The sequence below is a fragment of the Scyliorhinus torazame genome, chromosome 3 (assembly GCF_047496885.1).
Source record: "Scyliorhinus torazame isolate Kashiwa2021f chromosome 3, sScyTor2.1, whole genome shotgun sequence".
In the NCBI taxonomy this organism is placed as follows: domain Eukaryota; kingdom Metazoa; phylum Chordata; class Chondrichthyes; order Carcharhiniformes; family Scyliorhinidae; genus Scyliorhinus; species Scyliorhinus torazame.
The window spans coordinates 131211770-131232880 of NC_092709.1; the positions used below are offsets into that span (position 1 = coordinate 131211770).

At 43.0% G+C, this 21111-nt stretch overlaps 1 protein-coding gene and 1 long non-coding RNA gene across 3 annotated transcripts in view; one reads left to right on the forward strand and one right to left on the reverse strand.

The window, feature by feature from the left end:
- Positions 1-6036: 6036 nt before the first annotated feature.
- LOC140408684 (uncharacterized) lies at positions 6037-10817 on the reverse strand. Its single transcript, XR_011940173.1, has 2 exons — positions 6634-10817; positions 6037-6293 (listed from the first exon to the last, which is right to left on the reverse strand). It is a non-coding gene; the product is annotated as an uncharacterized lncRNA (long non-coding RNA).
- Positions 10818-10839: 22 nt separating this feature from the next.
- fras1 (Fraser extracellular matrix complex subunit 1) overlaps positions 10840-21111 on the forward strand; it is a 714708-nt gene continuing 704436 nt past the window's right edge. For both annotated transcript variants that reach the window (XM_072496214.1, XM_072496215.1), the window contains exon 1: positions 10840-11618. In XM_072496214.1, coding sequence (XP_072352315.1) covers positions 11546-11618 — 73 coding nt within the window. In that variant the 5' untranslated portion in view covers positions 10840-11545. The remainder of the gene's footprint in view (positions 11619-21111) is intronic.

Below are 21111 nucleotides of genomic sequence, written 5' to 3' on the forward strand. Positions count from 1 at the left end.
GAGAGGCCAGCTTTGCAGTTTCCGCCGCCCTGATGTGGGAGTAACGATTCTTAGCATGCTGATGGACAACACATGTCTCAATAGCGACAGAGAGGGTCAACTGTTTGACTTTCAGGAGCTGCTGCCGAAGGGAGTCGGAGTGGACCCCGAAAACGATCTGATCCCGGATCATGGAATCAGCAGCCGAGGCATAGTTACATGACTGCGCTAGGATGCGGAGATGGATGACGAAGGACTGAAAAGGTTCATCCTTCCCCAGAAGCCTCTGCTGGAAAACATACCGTTCAGAGCTCTCATTCACCTCAATGTCGCAGTGGCTGTCAAACTTCAGCAGGACTGTTTTAAATTTTGTTTTGTCTTCACCGTCAGCGAACGTAAGGGAGTTGTAGATGTGGATGGCGTGGTCTCCCGCGGTGGACAGAAATAGTGCAATCTTCCTGGCACCCGATGCTGCTTTGAGGTCGGAGGCCTCGATGTACAAGAGGAACTTTTGCTTGAAGATTTTCCAATTGGCGCCGAGGTTGCCGGAGATGCGGAGGAGGCTGGATGTTTTCCATTTCACCGGATGGCTGCTTGCTGGTCAATGCTGATTCATTCGAGGTAGGTCCGTCAAGATCAGTATCACTCTGGTACCATGATGTGTTAGGCAGGTAGGTTCGATGTGGACTGCACTCGATGCAGGGAAGCTAGAAACAGACGTCTAACACTGGAGAAGATCCACCACTGTTTTATTCAACGATAGGACTGATATACATATTCAGCTGTGGGTCGACACTATACTGAACTGACTGGAGACCTTTTAGTAGCCTGACCAGACTTACTAGCTACCGCATGGTGTTTGCACTTGCTAGCTCGTGGACTCTGACTATCTCAGTAGCTGGGTCCCGAGAGAGCAGGAAACCCAGTGCCCTCTGGCTTTATAGTGGTAGTGTCCTGTCTGGTGATTGGCTGCACTGTGTTGTGTGCTTACTGGTCATCCTGTGTGTCAATCACTGCCTGTCTGCTTCTCATTATATACATGAGTGGATATTATGACAGAGGCCATTCGGCCCATCAAATCTGCACCGACCCACTTAAGCCCTCACTTCCACCCTATCTCCGTAACCCAGTAACCCCACCTCACCTTTTTTTCTGGTCACTAAGGGCAGTTTATCATGGCCAATCCACCTAACCCGCGCGTCTTTAGACTGTGGGAGGAAACTGGAGCACCCTGAGGAAACCCATGCAGACACAGGGAGAACGTGCAGACTCCGCACAGACAGTGACCCAGCGGGGAATCAAACCTGGGACCCTGGCGCTGTGACGCCACAGTACTAATCACTTGTGCTACCGTGCTGCCCAAATTGACATTGATTGGCTGAAATGGAAAAGATACTCACCATGTAAAAATAGCACGTTTTAATACAAAAGATCAGAAACAAGTTAACTGGAGAAGATTCATAGAGGCTTTTGAGAGATCTCATAGAAGCTCATGGAAGGTAAAGAGTTCCACTTGACAGAAACAGGGAAATAATTCAATATATCACTTTTATGTAAGTTTATGAGATCAGAAACATGATTAGGAAGAAGGGACAAATATATAGAAAATGACTGAATTGTAACAATGGCAGATGAAACTTCATCACACTGACATCCTGAAGATGACTAGGAAGGAGGAGTTGCAGAAGTTCGGGAAATCTTAATTGAAGCTCGTCAGCAGTAGGTTGGACTCACTAGATTTTTATATATCAGGTGAACTTATCTATACAAAGCTATCAACTTGCCAGTTATAAATAATCTAAATTTAAATTGCTGACTTTATGTAAGTCTTGGAATTGGAGTACATCAACCTGGAATAAATAGAGCCCAGCTGCATGGTGCTGAATTACTCTGATACATTTGAACTTTCTAACCAGAGATATTAATTCTGCCAATAGTGTCACATACATGGAGTCCCCTTACAGATTAATATTAATATGTTGCTAACTGTAAGTACATTCATGACAAATTATTAGTTCATAATTTTACAATTGGAATACTTCTTTGTTGAATTTGGAAAAAAGATGCTGACCCCCAATATTTATGGGAAGTGGGGGTGGCCAAAATACTCCCCCAAAATACAGGGGTGGCTAAAACCAACCAAAAACCCAGCAAAGCTGGGAAGTGGGGGTGCTGGTGAAATTAACGCTGACTCATTATAATTTGTTCAAATCCATTTCCTACTTGGCAGCTGAACAGATTCACAACCTTGTGGATGGTATCTGACAATTGGGAGGTGGGAAAGTCAGGAATTGTGGCTTAGTGGATGTGCTCAAGTTCAGTGATAATGAGTTGGAGAAAGAGAAAGGCCACAATTGGAGAGGGGAGGCTATAGACTTCTCTGAAGTGCCATGAGAGGGAACACTCCTGATCCCCATGGCCTACAAGAAGTGCTGGAAATAGCACTTAGGTTGTGGTCGGTTGTGGTCAGCTGCTCCCAACTTCAGTTCACTGGTGGGTTTCCTGGTCCCTTGAAAACTTGAATATCCAAATTGCACTTTGGGAGGAATATTTGAAGAGGCGGAACATTCAGGCAGTATGATATCCACTGCCGTTAAAAAAGATTTTAGGGCACCTGCATAGCCTGTTCAGAATGTGTTCCCTGTATATTTAACAGCACCCACCGTAACCCCCTCCCCCCCTCCACCAATTATGTGGGGTGGGGAGTTAGCATTATTTGGATTGGTATGATGATTCAATCCAGCCCTATTCAGGCTTTCGCACCTTCCTAGGCACAGATGTTAAATTCCAAATGGTTCTCTAGAGAGGGGATAAGATGAGGATTTAAGACTTGCATTAATATTCGTTATTGGTTTGCTGATCCTAGTGTTTTTACACACACACAGCACATGAAATAATTTAGATTGCAGTTTAAATTGGAAGAAATCTTGAAATATTTTTAGAGCCTGGGCGTTATCCAGGATTGGCAACTGACTGAAAATGTCCTGAATTCAGGGACAATCTGTTGCAGAATTTTATACCGTTGGTATATTCTAATAAATCAAGATATTTCTAAAATATTAATTGATTTGTGTTAGTGATTGCAATAATTACATTGGAGACCAAATCATGTCCCCAGCACACATTATGGTTCACTTGATAACAGCCACGAAGATGAATGAATGATTTACGTAATCAGGCTCATCAATATTGCACCCTGCTAATGATTACCTGGAAGATGTGCATATATGTGACTACACATTTATGTCCTTGTTGACTGTGCAGTATAGTGGATCTCTCTGGTGTCAGAAAATTCTGGAGATTGATCTTAAATCTATGATTCATTCTAAAATAATTTGAAATAGCAACCTCCAACATGGACTGTAAAGATGCAGCCTCCCACGGTCCAGAGATGTGCAGGTTAGGTGGACTGGCCATGATAAATTGCCCTTAGTGTCGAAAATTGCCCTTAGTGTTGGGTGGGGTTGCTGGGTTGTGGGGATGGGGTGGAGGTGTTGACCTTGGGTGGGATGCTCTTTCCAAGAGCCGGTGCGGACTCGGTGGGCCGGGTGGCCTCCTTCTGCACTGTAAATTCTATGATAATCTAGGACAAAGGTTCAGCACAACATCGTGGGCCGAAGGGCCTGTTCTGTGCTGTATTTTTCTATGTTCTATGGTATGTACTGGTCATTTCACTGCCCATGTCATAATATTCTCCTCCTCTCAACACAATCTCTGACAGTGCTGTTTTGTGGGAATGTGTTGGGTGGGGTTGCTGGGTTGTGGGGATGGGGTGGAGGTGTTGACCTTGGGTGGGATGCTCTTTCCAAGAGCCGGTGCGGACTCGGTGGGCCGGGTGGCCTCCTTCTGCACTGTAAATTCTATGATAATCTAGGACAAAGGTTCAGCACAACATCGTGGGCCGAAGGGCCTGTTCTGTGCTGTATTTTTCTATGTTCTATGTTCTATGGTATGTACTGGTCATTTCACTGCCCATGTCATAATATTCTCCTCCTCTCAACACAATCTCTGACAGTGCTGTTTTGTGGGAATGAGGCACTGCAAGCTTGTAAATTGTTAGATAATGGCTGTTATTGATACATTAGTAATGCAGAGGACAATTTAAGCTGCCCAAACTCAACACTGCAACACTGGCAAAATTCCAAAATGATAGCAAAAAGAAAACAGCATATATAATGTTACTGCAGCCAGTTGTTAAGGAATGTCAAGATACACTTTCACATTGTATATCTGGACTTCTTTAAATCCTCTAAGGCAGGACTGATTGGAATATTAATTTAAACACCCACAGCTGCAGTGAAAAATACCAAATACCTGTGCAGAAATAGCAAACAAGGTTAATGCTAGCTCTTACCAGAATAAGAAAGCCTGTATGAAGAATTTTAATGTCCTACTTGGGAGAGTAACCAGCACTATGGATAAAGGTTTGAACCAATATATCAGGACAGGAGAGAAGCAGTAAGCAAATCTAAGGGATCAAAGGACACAGGCAAGATAAACGGATGTGAAAGCAGGCAAGTAATGAAGAACAGATCACAAAAAGAACCAATTAAAAAAAAGAGTAAGATTGACAAACGTTGTATCAGAATTAAATGAGAGGTCTGTGAAGTGTTCAAAACAAGCTTGGAATGTTTAACCATTAATAACTATGCAGAGGCATAACATAATAATGGAGCCATGGCTCAAGTTTGAACAGGACTGGGAACTTAATATTCCTAGTTACAATATTTTCAATTTAAACATAGATCCTTATGTTTATGCGGAGGCAGGGAAGGAATGGAATGGCAGTGGGGGTGGGGACTGTTGGTTGCAATGGCTGGGGAAAGAATAGCTAATGCAGGATGTCTTGCTAAATTTAATAGTAGAACTACATTTGATCATTTTATCCTACTTTCCTAGCTGATAGCCATGATTGATCAAGATGGGTTAGCATCGATTTTGAATTTTCAACCTATAGATAGTTGCATTAAGACAGAACCTGCATGGTTGCTTTCATAGAATCATAGAATTTACAGTGCAGAAGAAGGCCATTTGGCCCATCAAGTCTGCATTGGCCCTTGGAAAGAGCACCCAACCCAAGCCCACACCTCCACCCTATCCCCGTAACCCCACCCCACCTTTTTGAATACTAAGGACAATTTAGCATGGCCAATCCACCTAACCTGCACATCTTTGGACTGTGGGAGGAAACCGGAGCACCCGGAGGAAACCCACGCAGACACGGGGAGAACATGCAGTCTCTGCACAGACAGAGACCCAAGCCTGGAATCGAACCTGGGACGCTGGAGCTGTGAAGCAACTGTGCTAACCACTGTGCTACCGTGCGGCCCTAGCTCAAATTAATTTAAAATCATTAATTCACTCATATGTGCTCTGCCTGAAGGCAGGTCCTTGGCTCGTTGTCTGACGATGCTTCATTCTGAGTTTCTTTCTTGACAGTTTTTGCCATTGCAGTCCACGCTCAGGGACAGGGCAGGGAAGCAGGCCCCAAGTTTATCTCAGCCAGAACAGGGATTGAACTCATGTTGTTTGCATTATTCTGAACCAAATGCCAACCAACTGAGCTAATTAGTACCCTTATTCAAGGATATGTTCCCAGTAATTAATGGAGCGGGATTTCAAGATGGATAAGGACGTTCTGGTTGGGGCCCTAAACATCATAGAGTTTTAGGTCCATGGGGTTTACATATGTTGTTAAAAAAAAAAACAGGACCCCCGCTTGGAAGCCAACCTGGTTGGCGGGCTTGTTTCCCGGTTGGGCAGGGAACATTCTGGAAAGGCATCAGGTTGGTTTCCTGCTGCTTGGGTTCAACATTGTTTGTTTGAGGGGGGGCGGGGGGAGAGGCAGGCAGGCATCCATGGACGCAGTGCAATATTGAGGGTCAGAGGTGATTTCAGATTAAATGAACGGGCAGCTTATTCCTGGAGTGGGCAGGTGCCCCCCCCCGCCCCCCCGCACCAGTTGCTAGGATACTGGACAATATTTTAATTAATTTGTAAGACTGAGGAAAGGATACTTCACTCCAGGAGTGACCCCATGCATCAAACAGGGATATGGAATGTTGAAACAAACTTTATTACCAACACAGGATTAAACTAACTTCAACAAAATACAACAAATAGCTTTCAATTACCAGTTAAACAATGCTTAATAATAAAATGCAACACTTTAACTCCTAACTTCTATCTTTTTATTTTCAATTAAGCAAAATTCATCTTTTAAATACAGTTAGCAAGCCCAGGAATGCTTGTTATGAAGAGATGTCTTGGTTAAACTGCTTTGAGAGAGAAAGCGTGATCCTTCAGGAAACAACCTGAAGGGGTTGGGCAGCACGGTAGCACAAGTGGATAGCACTGTGGCTTCACAGCGCCAGGGTCCCAGGTTCGATTCCCCGCTGGGTCACTGTCTGTGCGGAGTCTGCACGTTCTCCCCGTGTCTGCGTGGGTTTCCTCCGGGTGCTCCGGTTTCCTCCCACAGTCCAAAGACGTGCAGGTTAGGTGGATTGGCCATGCTAAAAATTGCCCGTAGTGTCCATAAGGGTTGGGAGGGGTTATTGGGTTGCGGGGATAGGGTGGAAGTGAGGGATTAATGTGGGTCGGTGCAGACTCGATGGGCCGAATGGCCTCCTTCTGCACTGTATGTTCTATGTAAACCTGCACTTTCTTGCCTGTGTCAAACTACTGATTCATTTCCCAGCATTTGTCAAAAAGTTCTTGTTCTGTTCACAGCAAGTTATGTTTTTTTTTAAATTTAGAGTACCCAATGCAATTTAGCGTGCAATCAATTTGGGTTGGGGGGTGAGACCCAAGCAGGCACGGGGAGAATGTGCAAACTCCACATGGACATGGACGGGATCGAACCCGGGTCCTTTGCGCTGTGAAGCTACAGTGCTAACCACTGTGCCACCGTGCTGGCCGACGATGATTGTCATCATGGTTTTCAAATTCATCGTTTCGGGAATATTTCCGCACAATGAACTTTATCCAGATATATGCAGAAACCCAGAGCTGCATGGAGCCTGACACGATTTGAACGCGCAACTTTCTGATCTGGAGTCAGACACGCTACCGTTGCGCCTCAAGCTCACCGCATAGCAAGTTGATTAACTGAAAACTCAACACCTGTTTAATAAGGCACGGGAGTCTACAGCAAGATTAAAAATAAAGACATTTATTTTACAACAGTTCTTACATGAGACCCAGTCAACCTCACCGGGTACTCAGCCTCTTGACAATCAGTTCCACACGGGCTGACCTTTTTTTAATTTACAGGTACAGATAAGCTTTCGCGCCCTTAGCAGGGGAACTCGTACTCCCTGACAAGCATGGGAAAACAATCATCCCCCCACCGTATGTCACATGCTGTGTATTTTAACCTGACTGCTTCAGCCCCTGGCTCCTCTCGCTAACTACATAATTGATTATCCCACTAACTGAGTATGACCATCTTACTAAGGCTAAACACAATGTCTCTAATTGTCTACTCCCAGGGAACCTTCTTTCTGTAAACAAAATTCCTTTAGCCCTATTTCAGTAAACAAGTATATGGTTGGAATGAATTATGATCTTACTTTTACAATGCTTTAATTATCCCTTCAGTAGCCAAAGTGTCTACCTGTCTTTTAAACCAGGATTTAAAATAAAACACACTAACCCAGGTTTTCTTTAAAAATATGTTTATTCAAATTTTGAACATTTTAACTAACCCAGACTTTTAACAATTATTGCACCAGCTACATTTAATACAGTAAATATCTGAAATTCCTACATTTATCACAATCATCTTCCGAGGGCCTCTCATGACTGAAGAGTTTTATTTTATAAATTTAGAGTACCCAATTTATTTTTTCCAATTAAGGGACAAATTAGCATGGCCAGTCCACCTACCCTGCACGGGGAGAATGTGCATACTCCACACGGACAGTGACCCAGGGCTGGGGTCGAACTTGGGACCTTGGTGCCGTGAGGCAGCTGTGCTAACTGTGCTACCCTTTTGACAGAAGAGTTTGATGTGGGATCAGCATAGGCTGGTCAGCTGCCGATGAGAGGTCATCTGCAATGCACAAGTTAGCAAGGCTTTTTTTTAAGGGGGTCCTTGTATCATTTGTTCTGACCACCTTGATGTAGTTGTTGTTTGCCCTGAGACAGTTCCTCATGGAAGACCTACTTGGGGATTCTGTCATCATTCATGAATTGAATTTTCTGGAAGGTGGTCTTCAAGCTGCTAAGCACTGTTTGTGAACTTGTCCTGCCATCGATTTCTCACACCAATCATTTGGTATAATTTGGGCCTGATCATAAACTCTGGGGAAATGAATCAAATGACTGCTTATGCCACTTCTCTGTCTTTTCCACCTTTTTTACTCTTCCATTGCAGTTCTGCTGGAGCATCCTAATAATGAAATGCTGCTACATGACAACTAAACTGAAACTTACAGGAGATGAGGGCAGCACGGTGGCACAGTGGTTAGCACCGCTACCACTTCGGCGTCGAAGTCCCAAGTTCGATCCCGGCTCTGGGTCACTATCCATGTGGAGTTTGCACATTCTCCCAGTGTTTGCGTCGGTTTTGCCCCCACAACCCAAAGATGTGCAGCGTAGGTGGATTTGCCACGCTAAATTGCCCCTTAATTGGAAAAAATTAATTGGGTACTCGAAATTTATTTAAAAAAAAGAAAAATAACTTACAGGAGACATAACAAAAATAAAACTGAAGAAAATAGTGAGATTATAGAAAGTGTGGCAGGTGTATGAAAGCGATTAGAAGGGCTAAAAGTGAATATATAGAAATGTTAGTAAGTAGTAATTTACAAGAGCATTAAAAGTAAAATACAAATTTTACTTGGGCGGCACAGTGGTTAGCACTGCTGCTTCACAGTGCCAGTGACCCAGTTTCAATTCCGACCTTGGGTGACTGTCTTGGTGGAGTTTGTATTCTTCCTGTGTCTAGGTAGGTTTCCACCGGGTGCTCCGGTTTTATACCATAATCCAAAAATGTGCAGGTTAGGTGGATTGGCCATGCTAGATTGCCCCGAGGTGGGATTAAATGAAAGAGTGGTGAATTGTGCCTAGTAGGGTGCTCTTTCAGAGGGCCGGTGCAGACCCGATGGGCCGAATGGCCTCCCTCTGCATTGTAGGGATTCTAGGAATTAAGAAGAGGATAGGAGAAATCTAGCTGCGGTGGATAAAGTTATGGTAAAGATATTAAATAAATATGTGTCAGTTTCTACAAACAATGGTTAAAAGAAACTGCTGTATTTACAAATTGGCTCAAGCTTTGAGGATTTTATTCTTGATGTGGAGATGCCGGCGTTGGACTGGGGTGAGCACAGTACAAAGTCTTACAACACCAGGTTAAAGTCCAACAGGTTTGTTTTGATGTCACTAGCTTTTGGAGCGCTGCTCCTTCCTCAGGTGAATCATTTTCTTCCTCAGGTGAATCTCAGGTGAAGATATTATTCTTACCATCTTTGTCACTTACATGCCGTACACTGTTATTTTTGACCTGGGAGTGAACCACTTGTACACTGGATGCCAAAACTAAAACGTATATAATTCCACACCTTATTATGTGCAAAGTTGACTAAAAATATAAAGCTAGAGGGAAAAAAAGCAAAACACCACAGGTCACGAAAATCTGACTTATTTTAAAGAAATCGGTTTCTATTTATATGAATTGGGGATGATTTATGATTTAAGGAAGCAACTACGAACTGGACAACAGGTATTGAGCAAATAAATAATTTCCCAACTTTGCACCTTGACACCTCAGTGGATAAATGTATACCGTAGCACAAAGTCCCGGATATGATCCCCCCTCCCTCCAGTCATTGTTAAGTTAGTTTATCACAATTGGGTTACTATCTCTTGATCTCAGAATCCCTGGACTATGGTGGAGAAAATTGACCAAGGAATCAAGCTTCTGATTGTGATCTGGTAAACTTTGTTTGAAATGTAGGAGTAGATGTTAGATAATGCTCAACTACATTGGGTCCCAAAAAATCAATGCATTTGCTGTGCTGACCTCAATTCAACCTCGGGCTGACTGGAATCACACCTGAAGATCAGCCACATTGTGTCCACTGTGCCTTCAGCATTTAATGTCTGCAATGAGACGATTATTTTGTAGCTAACGTGCTGGAATGAAAGCTTGTGTTTGCAAACGAATACCAAGTGTTTACTGGTGTTAAACGTAAGGAAAGCATTTTCCCCACACGATGGCTACACTCGAATCACAGACAAGCGTGCGAACAGTTTGTTACACACGAGGGCGCCATCTGTTGTCACAAGAAATATTAATTACAGTAAATTTAAAAAACACTCGCCGCCTCAAATGGGGAAAACGCAGCATCTTTCAGAAAAATAAAGCGCTGAATACGGGGTACGCAGTCGCCTTCTTTTCTGTAAATTTATTGGAGACAATAAGCCGCCTACGTTAGAGTCTTGACAGGAAAAATGAGTGTTTTGCGGTGAATAAAACATTGGTGCATCCGATAAAACTGAGATTTCTCACACATCACTGCACTCCGAATCATCTGAGGAGACGGAGTCCGTTTCGCTGGATTACTGCAGCTGCTTCAGTGCAATGTTTGGAACAGTTGGGACTTAAATAAACTTTTTGCTCCTGTTTTAAGAGAGAGAGCGAGCTGCCCCGAAAAGGGGGGGGGGGGGGGGGGGTGAAGAGGAGGATCGGGTTACATCCACGTGACTCGCTGGAATCCCGGCCTCTGCCCAAATGTATCCCAGTTACCTAGTAGCAACTGCGAGTTTTGTCACAACTCCAGCACGTCTTCGAACTTCTTCAGGCCCGAAGATTTTCTTCACTACCCCCCCCCCCCCCCCCCCCCCCATCTTTGCTCGGCTCGGTCTGATCACTCTTCTCCAGCAGCTCCAGGAGGCTTTGGAAGGACCGGATTTGCTGCATTCAAGGCAAACTCAATATTCCCGCCCCCAGCTCGTGCAGAGAGTCCTGCCGCCAGTTTATAACCCAGGCACCAGCTGCCGCTGAGGGAAATGTTAAACAAAAAAAAGTTTAAGTTCATCGGGTTCCTCTGAGAAATAAGTCGCAGAGAAATTTCTGCTCGGGTGACTTTTCAGGGCGATTGTGTTGGGCGCTGACGTATTTTGCGTGGAGTTTTTTTTCCCCCTCAAATTTTGGGTGGTCCGGGTGGTCAAAGTGAAGTTCACTGAGCAGAAAAGGTAAAGCTGAGCTGGTGCAGCAGAGACCGCTTGAAGGCAGCAGACACAGCTCCTGGAGTCATCCAGCGCCGATTCTCCCTGCTCCCCAAACTCACCACTGTTCTTCACTGCAGTTCAGTCCACCCCCAACAGGATCAGCGTGCTGGAAACGGGAAGCAGTGCCCGCAGACACATGAAAACATTTGGCTCAGGCACAATTTGCAAGTGCTCTCAGAGGAAAGTCATTGATTTATTTATACCCGCCCCCCGCGTTAACTTCATTCGCTTCAAGGATCTGGGAGATGTCTTTTGCGAGTGCCTGTCTACCGGCGATCGTCTGAAACGAAAATAAATCTTCGAGACGTTTTATTCAAACCGAATCACCATCATGAATGACTTGAGCCTTTGGGTTGTTGCTGCTGTGTTGATCGGCTTTGTAACCTTGCCGCAGCAGAGCGAAGGTTGGTACATGTAATATTTATTGAGTTTTGTACTTCAGTGTTTTCCTTTCCACCAATCTTTGGATCAAATCACTAGTTTCACGATAAATTGCATTTTTGCCACGCGTTGAGTGAAGTATTCAGTTCTTTGGTATGATGTTAATTTTTGTAGCCTGCCGAAGGAATAAAAATGAAAAGGTAGTTCAGAGTTTCCCCAAAGCTGCAACTGAAATGAATACATTGAGAATCTTATTTATTCTCTAAGGCGGGCAAATATTGTAACCTCGTTTCACGAGTTATTACAATTTGGGGAAATTGCGATTTATAAGAAATTCTGTTGCGCCTTCTTTGGGTGAATCACGAATGGTCTGCAGACATGTTCCAGCAGCGTTTACTGTTCGGAAGCGAAAGACACTACAAATTACTCCCATTCATTTATCAGAGGCAACACTGCGATCGCCTAAGTTTCAGAGGCACTGCAGTATGGTATTACAGGCAACATTGTCAGTGAAGTAGCACCGATCCTTCCTGTGTTTATTTTTTGATTTGCATTTTGGCTGCTGTCCGCTCCCCAACCAACCCAGCGACCGAATTGTGGACTTGAGTCCTTTGCCATTGCTCCTCATTCATAAATCGGCCGTTGTCTTTGAACCCATCTTAAAAGGGCAACATTTTTTCCCGGTTGCACGCACACACATACACAACAGGTTTACATTATATCTCCGGGATTTGGAATATTCAAGTGCATACTCAATTTTGCACTTTACGAAAACCTTATTATTAAACCGCACAGCATCTGACATTAACTGGTGGGGCCCACAATTAAACGAGGACCTCCATACACGGTTTATGTCATAATGGTTAGCGGATGAATAACGTGGGAGATACTACTTTGAAATCATTTGCAAAGGGCAAAGAAACAATATTGGGATATCGCCGAACAAATAACTTATCGTGCTTTGCACAATCGGTGTCCCTGGTTTCAGAAGGCTGATCTGAACGCACCTTTGAGAGCAACACGTGTTTGTTTATTCATCAATTCACATTTTTTGAAATAGGGTAGGTGTTCTGCAGATATTTCTAGAATCATTTGGTTTGTCGCCCCTACGCGGAGAAGTTATCCCAGTTTCATGAGAGTGGTGCTCGATGTTGGAGTGATGCTTACGACTATCTGCAGTACCACAAATACCTGTAAATCGCACCGTCAGGGACCATTCGTATGTTCGGACTAAAATAAATGATCAATATTTTAAAGAAGTTAAAAGATAGGTAATGCTGATCAGACAAAAGGGGAAAATATTTTAAGGGCTTAACTGGAAACTTTCATGATTAGATGTGGTGGAGTTGGCATTTCTCAGTACTATTAATTGTCTGCCTGTTTTGTATGGAAAATTAATCCGGATGTGTTGATTCAGCTCTTGATAGATACATTGTTACGAAAACAGTATCTCAAGGAATGTTTTGACTTATTCCCCCAACCCCTTCCCAACACATAACACGCACAAAGTATGTTACACTCCAGTTTCATTTATTTGGTAGTTTTATTTTGAAAACAAACTCCAGAGAAAGTTGATGACAATAATTTCCAGTGACCCTCTCCCCGAGTAATGGTGAAGATTGTGCGTTAGTTCGAGACTTTAAAAATAGTTTTATTTTACTTCAGCAGGAGACTCAGCACTGAGGCACAGACACGATGGGCCGAATGGCCTCCTTCTGTGCCGTAAATAGCAAATAACAAAAAAAAACGGTCTTAGCACAGCATTTTGCTTTCCCATATAATTTTGTGACATATTTGGTGATGTGGGAATTAACAGAGATGAAAACAACTTCAGTGGTTCTGAGACACTGAGTCAGATATTGATGCCTGAGGGGGGAAAAGACCCAAATTGAATTGTCTTTTTAAATTTGCAATGAACTTCCATCCTCTTCTGAGAGAAAATGCCACAGTCCTGTATATTACTGATGTGTCCATTGATGTGTCTATAAATAGTTGAGATGGGAGATTTTTCTATCACAAGGACCATCACACCTGAGCCCAATTCTAACACGCAAATGCACATGTATGAACATGCATACATACACACGTGCACACAGACACCCTCCTGTTTCAGAATCTTGGACCACTTTTCTACAGAAATAATTTGGAAAAATAGTTACTTTTACCTTTTTAAAATAAAAGCATGGTGCCTTCAGACCAGTTTTAAAACAAAAATGCAGGTGCAATAGGTACTTAAGATTTTGATGAGCTAAATTGCATGTTTCTTAATAGACTGTAAATAATGAACAACATCTTACGTGAGAAGCTGAAATTCAGAATTCTGTGCTTCAAGGTTTAAAAAAAAAAAAAATTCTCTAGTTTCACCCTTCATATCGGAAAGTCCTTGATCCCATATATGGCTATGAATAAGGGAGTTAAAACAGAGATTGTGAATATAGGTTGTTAGACCAGAGTGCCTTTGAAACAGCATGTTGCACAGGCAACCAGGATTTAAAAAAGAATGTTGCAAGAGTTTCTGCTGAGCCTAAAAACAGAAATATTAGATGATCAGCTAGTAGTCATCTTATCAGAAGTCAAGATGGCCCGTTAATTTGGAGAAGGGTGACATTTTCTTTCCATTGTATTATATAAAGATAAGCTGTACTTTTTGAATTAAGTGACCATAACGGCATTTTCTTGAGCTGAATTTGAATTGAACCATCTGGGTTTATTTGAAGAAAAGCTAGAAAACAAATTTGAAATAATTTGCAGAGGTAATATTTAGAATACATAAAAATAAAATATAGGAACATGAGTAGGCTCTTAAGCTCCTTGACCCTGTTCCACCATTCAGTTAGATTATGGCTGATCTATCTCTTAACTTTGTTTACCCCAATATCACCATACCTGTTAATATGGTTACCTAACAAAAATCTATTACTGTCAGTGTTGAAAATTTGAATCCAGTCCAAAATTGTTTTTGGGGGGGAGGGTGGGGCATGTTCCACATTTCTGGTATCCTTTGTGTGAAAAAGTGTTTCCTGCATTAAATTCTAAATGATGTAGCTCAAATTTTAGGATAATCCCATAATTATTTTAAATACCTCCATGAGATCACCATTTAAGCTCAAGGGAATGCAAGCCAAATTTATGCAACCTGTCCTCATAATTAAACTCTTTAAGCTCTAATATTCTGGAGAATGAGCACTGTATCCTTTCTAAGGTCAATATATATTTCCCAAGGTTCAGCAACCAAAACTGAATACAGTGCTCTGGATTGGGCCTGTCCAAGACTCTGTACAACTGAAGTATTACTTCCTCACTTTTGAGTTAAAATCCCTTTGAGATGAAAGCCAACATTCCATTAGCCTTTTTAAAAAAATGAATCATTTGTTGTGTGTGTGTACACGCAAGTGTGAGATGTTCTGACAATTCACCTGTTATACGGGGGCACAGTGGTTAGCACTGCTTCCTCACAGCTCCAGGACCAGAGACCAGCCTCAGGTGACTGTCGGTGTGGAGTTTGCACGTTCTCCCCGTGTCTGCGTGGATTTCCTCCAGGTGCTCCGGTTTTCTCCCACAGTCCAACGGTGTGCAGGTTAGGTGGATTGGCCTTGCTAAATTGCCGCTTAGTGTACAAAAGGTTAGGTTGGGTTACGGGGATAGGGTAGGAAGTAGAGTGCTCTTTCCAAGAGCTGGTGCAGACTCGATGGGCCAAATGGCCTCCTCTATAATAATAATCTTTATTGTCACAAGTAGGCTTACATTACACTGCAACAAAGTTACTGTCAAAAGCCCCGAGTCGAACATATCTGTTCGGGTACACAGAGTGAGAATTCAGAATGTCCAATTACCAAACAGCACTTCTTTCGGGATTTGTGGGAGGAAACCAGAGCACCCAGAGGAAACCAACGCAGGCACAGGGCGAACATGCAGACTTGACACAGACAGTGACCCAAGCCGGGAATTGAACCTGGTTACCCGGAGCTGTGAAGCAACGGGGCTAACCACTGTGATACCGTGCTGCCCACAAGAACAAGGCGAGAGAGCATGGTGACAATAAGAGAATTGATCATTTAAAAAATTTATTCGTTCATGGAATGTGGGTGCTGCTGTCTGAGCCAGCATTTATTGCCCATCCCTGAGGGCATTTAAGAGTCAACTACATTGCTATGCGTCTAGAGTCACATGTAGGCCAGACTAGGCCAGGATGACAGATTTCTTTCCCGAAAGGACGTTTGTGAACCAGATGGGTTTTTACGACAATCAACAATGGTTCCATGGTCACCTTTGTTTTAGACTTTTATTTCCAGATTTTTATTGAATTCAAATTTCACCATCCGCCATGGCGGTATTTGAACCCAGGTCCCCCGAGCACAACTCTGGGTCTCTGGATTACTAGTCCAGCGATAACCACTACGTCACTCTGCTCTGTTAATTTTATGATTCTATGTTTTAGAAACTTCAGAAAGTGAGAGAAGTGAGTGTGAGAGGGAGGCCCAATGGGGGAAAATTGTCTTCATATAATACCACTTGTAGTTGCAAATAAATACCATTGAATTTTGAAGACAGCCAATTATCTCCAGCTGTCAGTTATAAAAGGATAATGTTAATAGCTCATTCCGGTGAGACAAAGATTATAATTTTGGAAACCTGTGAGACCAAGGAAAAAAAGAAAAATAGGCAGACACCGTAAAGACAGGCAGTTTCCCTAATTAACAGAATTAAATTCAACTCCATTAAAGAAGATGTGTTCAATTGTGAAGGCAAACCATGCCTCTTTGAGGGAAATATAGGGAGGTTGAATGAGAGGCAGCACTTGTTTTTGAAGGAAAGAATTGGAATGGTGTGGGGGAGAGTGGAGGATCAATGGTGAAGTGAGTGACAGTGAAGCAAGGCAAATGGGAAGCTAGCATGCTTGGCGGATTGATCAGAGAGGAAGTGGCATTGTACTGCTTGGGAGAGAGGTATTGGTAGGAAGTGGGGAAGAAGGTGAATGGGTAGGAGGTACAATGTGGAGGGATGGGGAAAAATAATGTAAAGGGAGCTGCTATGGATTGCATCATCAGCACAACCCCTGCCCAAAATGCAGTTTGCAGCAGCTGATATCCCCCTTCTCTCCACACCACACCATTTTGCATAACAATTCTGAATGAGAGAATTCACCTCCACTTGGAGAGGCAAGGTTTGATCCGGGATAGACAGCGTGGCTTTGTCAGAGAGAGGTCACGCTTAACAAATTTGATTGAATTTTTCAAGGAGGTGATTAGTTGATGTAGTTAATATGGATTTCACCAAAGATTTTGACAAGATCCCACATGGGAGACTGATAAAGAATATAAAAGCACGTGGGATCCAGAGTGATATGGTACGTTAGATCCAAACTGGCATGGTGGTAGGAGACAGAGATGGTTGTAAAAGGCTGTTTTTGTGACTGATTCCAAACAAACCTGTTGGATTTAAAGCTGGTGTTGTAAGACTTCTTACTGTGCCCACCCCAGTCCAACGCTGGTATCTCCAAATCATTACATGAAGATTGCCAGGGTAGTTAATAATGAGGAAGAAGGTCTTGGTTGGCAGGAAGATATAGGTGGGTTGGTCATACGGGAAAATCAGTGGCAGATGAAATTTAACTGTGAAAACTTGCAACTACAAGTGGTATTATATGAAGAAGACAATTTTCCCCCATTGGGCCTCCCTCTCACATTCACTTCTCTCACCCTGAAAAGTGTGAGGTGATGGACTTTGGGAGGAGCAACAAGACAAGGGTGTACTCACTGGGTGGCAGGGCACCAGGATGCTCAGAGGAACAGAGGGATCTTGGAGTGCAGGTCCACCCAGGAAGGTGGCGTGAGAGTTTAATAGGCTAGTTAAGAAGGCTTACGGGACATTTGCCTATATCAGTCATGGCATAAATTATAGGAGCAGGGAGGCTATCTTGACATCAAGGCAGCATTTGACCTAGTATGGCTTCAAGGAGCCCTAGCTAAACTGGAGTCTGGGAATTGGGGAGAAAACTCTCCTTTGGTTGGATTCATACCTCGCAAAAAGGAAGATGGATGTGGTGTTGGAGGTCAATCATCTCAGCTCCAGGACATCACTGCAGGATTTCATTAGGGAAGTGTCCTAGGCCCAACCATCTTCAACTGCTTCATCAATGACTGCCCTTTCTTCATAAGGTCAGAAGTGGAGGATGTTTGCGGATGTTCAGCACCATTCACAACTGCTCAGATAATGAAGTAGCCCATGTCTAAATGCAGCAAGACCTGGACAATATCCAGGCTTGTCGCGCCACACAAATGCCAGGCAATGACCATTTACAAGAGAGGATCTAACCACTGCCCCATGACATTCAATGGCATTACCATGGCTGAATCCCCCATAATCAACATCCTGGGGGTTACCATTGATCAGAAACTAAACTGGACTTGCCATATTAATACTGTGGCTAAAGTCAAAGGATAGGAATCCTGTGGCGAGTAACTCGCTTCCTAACCAGCCCATATCCCATAAACGAATAAAGAAAAAAACCATCTGGTTCACTAATGTCCTGTCGGGAATGAAATCTGTCATTCTTTTATTTTAATCTAAATTTAGAGTACCCAATTATTTTTTCCAATTTGGCGTGGCCAATCCACCTACCCTGCACATCTTTTGGGTTGTGGGGGTGAGACCCACGTAGACACTGGGAGAATGCGCAAACTCCACTGACCCTGGGCCGGGATCGAACCAGGGCCCCACCGTTGTGAGGCAGTGGTGCTAGCCACTGCACCACCGTGCTGCCCGAAACCTGTCATTCTTAACCTGGCATCCATGTGACTCCAGATCCATTCCATTTAAGGGCAATCTAGGAAATGGGTAATAAATGCTTAAAATCTGTTACATACAGGATGTTACATCGCATACAGGAATGTAATCTCTAACCTTTTCCTCTTTTGCTGAAAGGAGGCCTGAAACTTTAACTCTGCGGCTATGTGACTTGCTGAGTACTTCTATCATTTTCAATTTGTTATGTCAACTGTTCAGCATCTGCAAGAGAGAGACCATACTTTCTGACTTAACAAAGCTGCTGAAGTTTGGCTATTTATATAAGAATGTAATCATCGGGCGGTGGTTAGCACTGCTGCCTCAAGGCGCTGAGGACCCGTGTTCGATCCCTGCCCCAGGTCACTGTCCGTGTGGAGTTTGTATATTCTCCCCGTGTTTGCGTGTGTCTCACCCCCACAACTCCAAGATGTGCAGGGTAGGTGAATTGGGCACACTAACATATCCCTTAATTGGAAAAAAAAAGAATTGGGTACTCTAAATATATTTTAAAACTATAATCACCTTGTACTGTAAATAACTGAGTTTGAATATATAATATGGGAACAATTTATATGCTGGGCCTCCTACTCCTTCATTCACAAAATTTGCCATTCATATTTAACCATTCTCATTCACTTCATCGATGAAGTTTTCATCAGTAAGTAATTATTTCCTGCTACTCATTTTGTTCATTTTGTAACTTCTGTTAGTTATGCCAACCAGATTTTAAAAATCATATCCTAAATTAAGGTTGACAACTTATGCTACGCAGTGCAAAATGATCTTTATAGAATACTAGCATGCAGATGCACTATACAATAATAAGTAATGGATTTACTGAAAAATAATAGACTATTTTAACCAAGGTATTTGAATTCCTGTATGCGCAGTGGCTTTCTGTCTGAGGTGTTTATTTCCAATGTTTGTTATTTCTTCATGAAAAATGGAAGTAAATATAAAATTGGGAAGATTACATAAAAACCTTACAGGTTGGTGTTTTGTTCAAGTCTGGAATGATGTATTTAATTTAGGCTTCTGAATGTTTAACCTCTGAATAAGTCAAGATAAAATCGGAATAACATTTCTTAAAGGAATTTTGTGGTTAATCTTTAATGACAGTACACAATACCTTTCATACCAATGCACCACACAATTATTGTATCAATGCGAAGTAAGGTTGGAATATTATAAATATATAGGCATTCTGCTCTCAAATTAAGTTTGGAATTCAGACAGCAATTATATATGTCTGCATTCTGTAAATTCTTTCCTGAATCATGTTGCTTACATATTACAGTTTTTCCTTTGCAAATAAAACATTATATAATTGTGTGAAAATGAAAAGAAAATGACAGTCGGCAAAGTCCCAGAGGACCATAGGCTGCTCTCCCACTTTTCGAGAGAGAGAGAGAGAGCTCACTGGTGGTGATTTAGCTTGAGGGTCACCACGCCTCCGGTGAGGGATCAGCTTGAGAAAGTTGGGCCTTCATGAATAACCTCAGCCATTACGGGAATTGAACCCCTGCTGTTGGTGTTGCTCTGCATCACAAACCAGCCATCCCGCCAACTCCAAGGGGAGAGCAGCCTCTGTTCCTCTGGGAGTATAGTGACTTGCATTTCATTCATAATATAATAGTGTTGGCACATATTGAGAAATGAGCCTCAAATGTGTTTCTCGTATGACAAACACCAACTTCCAAGACATGCCAGGCAATGACCATCTCCAATAAGAGAGAATCAAACTATCGCCCCATGACATTCAATGACATTCCCATCACCGAATCCCGCAGTATCAACATCCTAGGGGTTGCCATTGACCAGAAACTGAACTGGATTAGTCATGTAAATACTGTGGCCAAAAGAACAGGTCAGAGGCAAGAAATCCTACAGCAAATAACTCACCTTCTGACTCCCCAAAGCCTGTCCTCCATCTACAGGGCACAAGCCAGGAGTGTGATGGAATGCACTCCACTTGTCTGGATGTGTATAGCTCCAACAACACTCAGGAAACCCAACACCATTCAGGACGAAGCTGCCCACTAGATTGGTGCCCCTTCCACAAACATTCACTCCATTCACCACTGACACACAGTGGCAGCAACATGCACTGTAGGAACTCACTAAGGTTCCTCAGGCAGCACCTTCCAAACCCATGACCACTACCATCTATAATGACCAGGGCATCAGATACATGGGAATGCCACCACCTGTAAATTCCCCTCCAAGTCACTCACTATCCTGATTTGGAAATATATCACCATTCCTTCCCTGCCATTGGGTTACAATCCTGGAACACCCTCCCTAATAGCTCAGTGGGTATACCTACACCACATGGATTGCAGCTGTTGAAGATGGCAACTCACCACCTTCTCAATTAGGAATGGGCAACAAATGCTGGTCGGTCAACGAAGCACACATCCTGTAAAAATGCATTTTTAAAAATTACTAATTCAGGTAATCATATTTCTCTTTTACACATATACATTCTGTCATCCCACTCCATAGAAACCTGGAAACTTGGGAACCTACAGACCACTAGCTTAATATCAGCAGTAGGAAATATACTAGAACCTGTACGGAAATAAATGGCAGGTGAGAATTTGAGGACAGAAAATATAATACAAATTTGTCAGCCTGGATTGCAAAAGGCTGAGTCACACTTAATTAAGCTGGTGGATTTGAAGAAATAATGGAAAGAATAGACAAGGTTGATGCTGTTGGGGCCAGCTA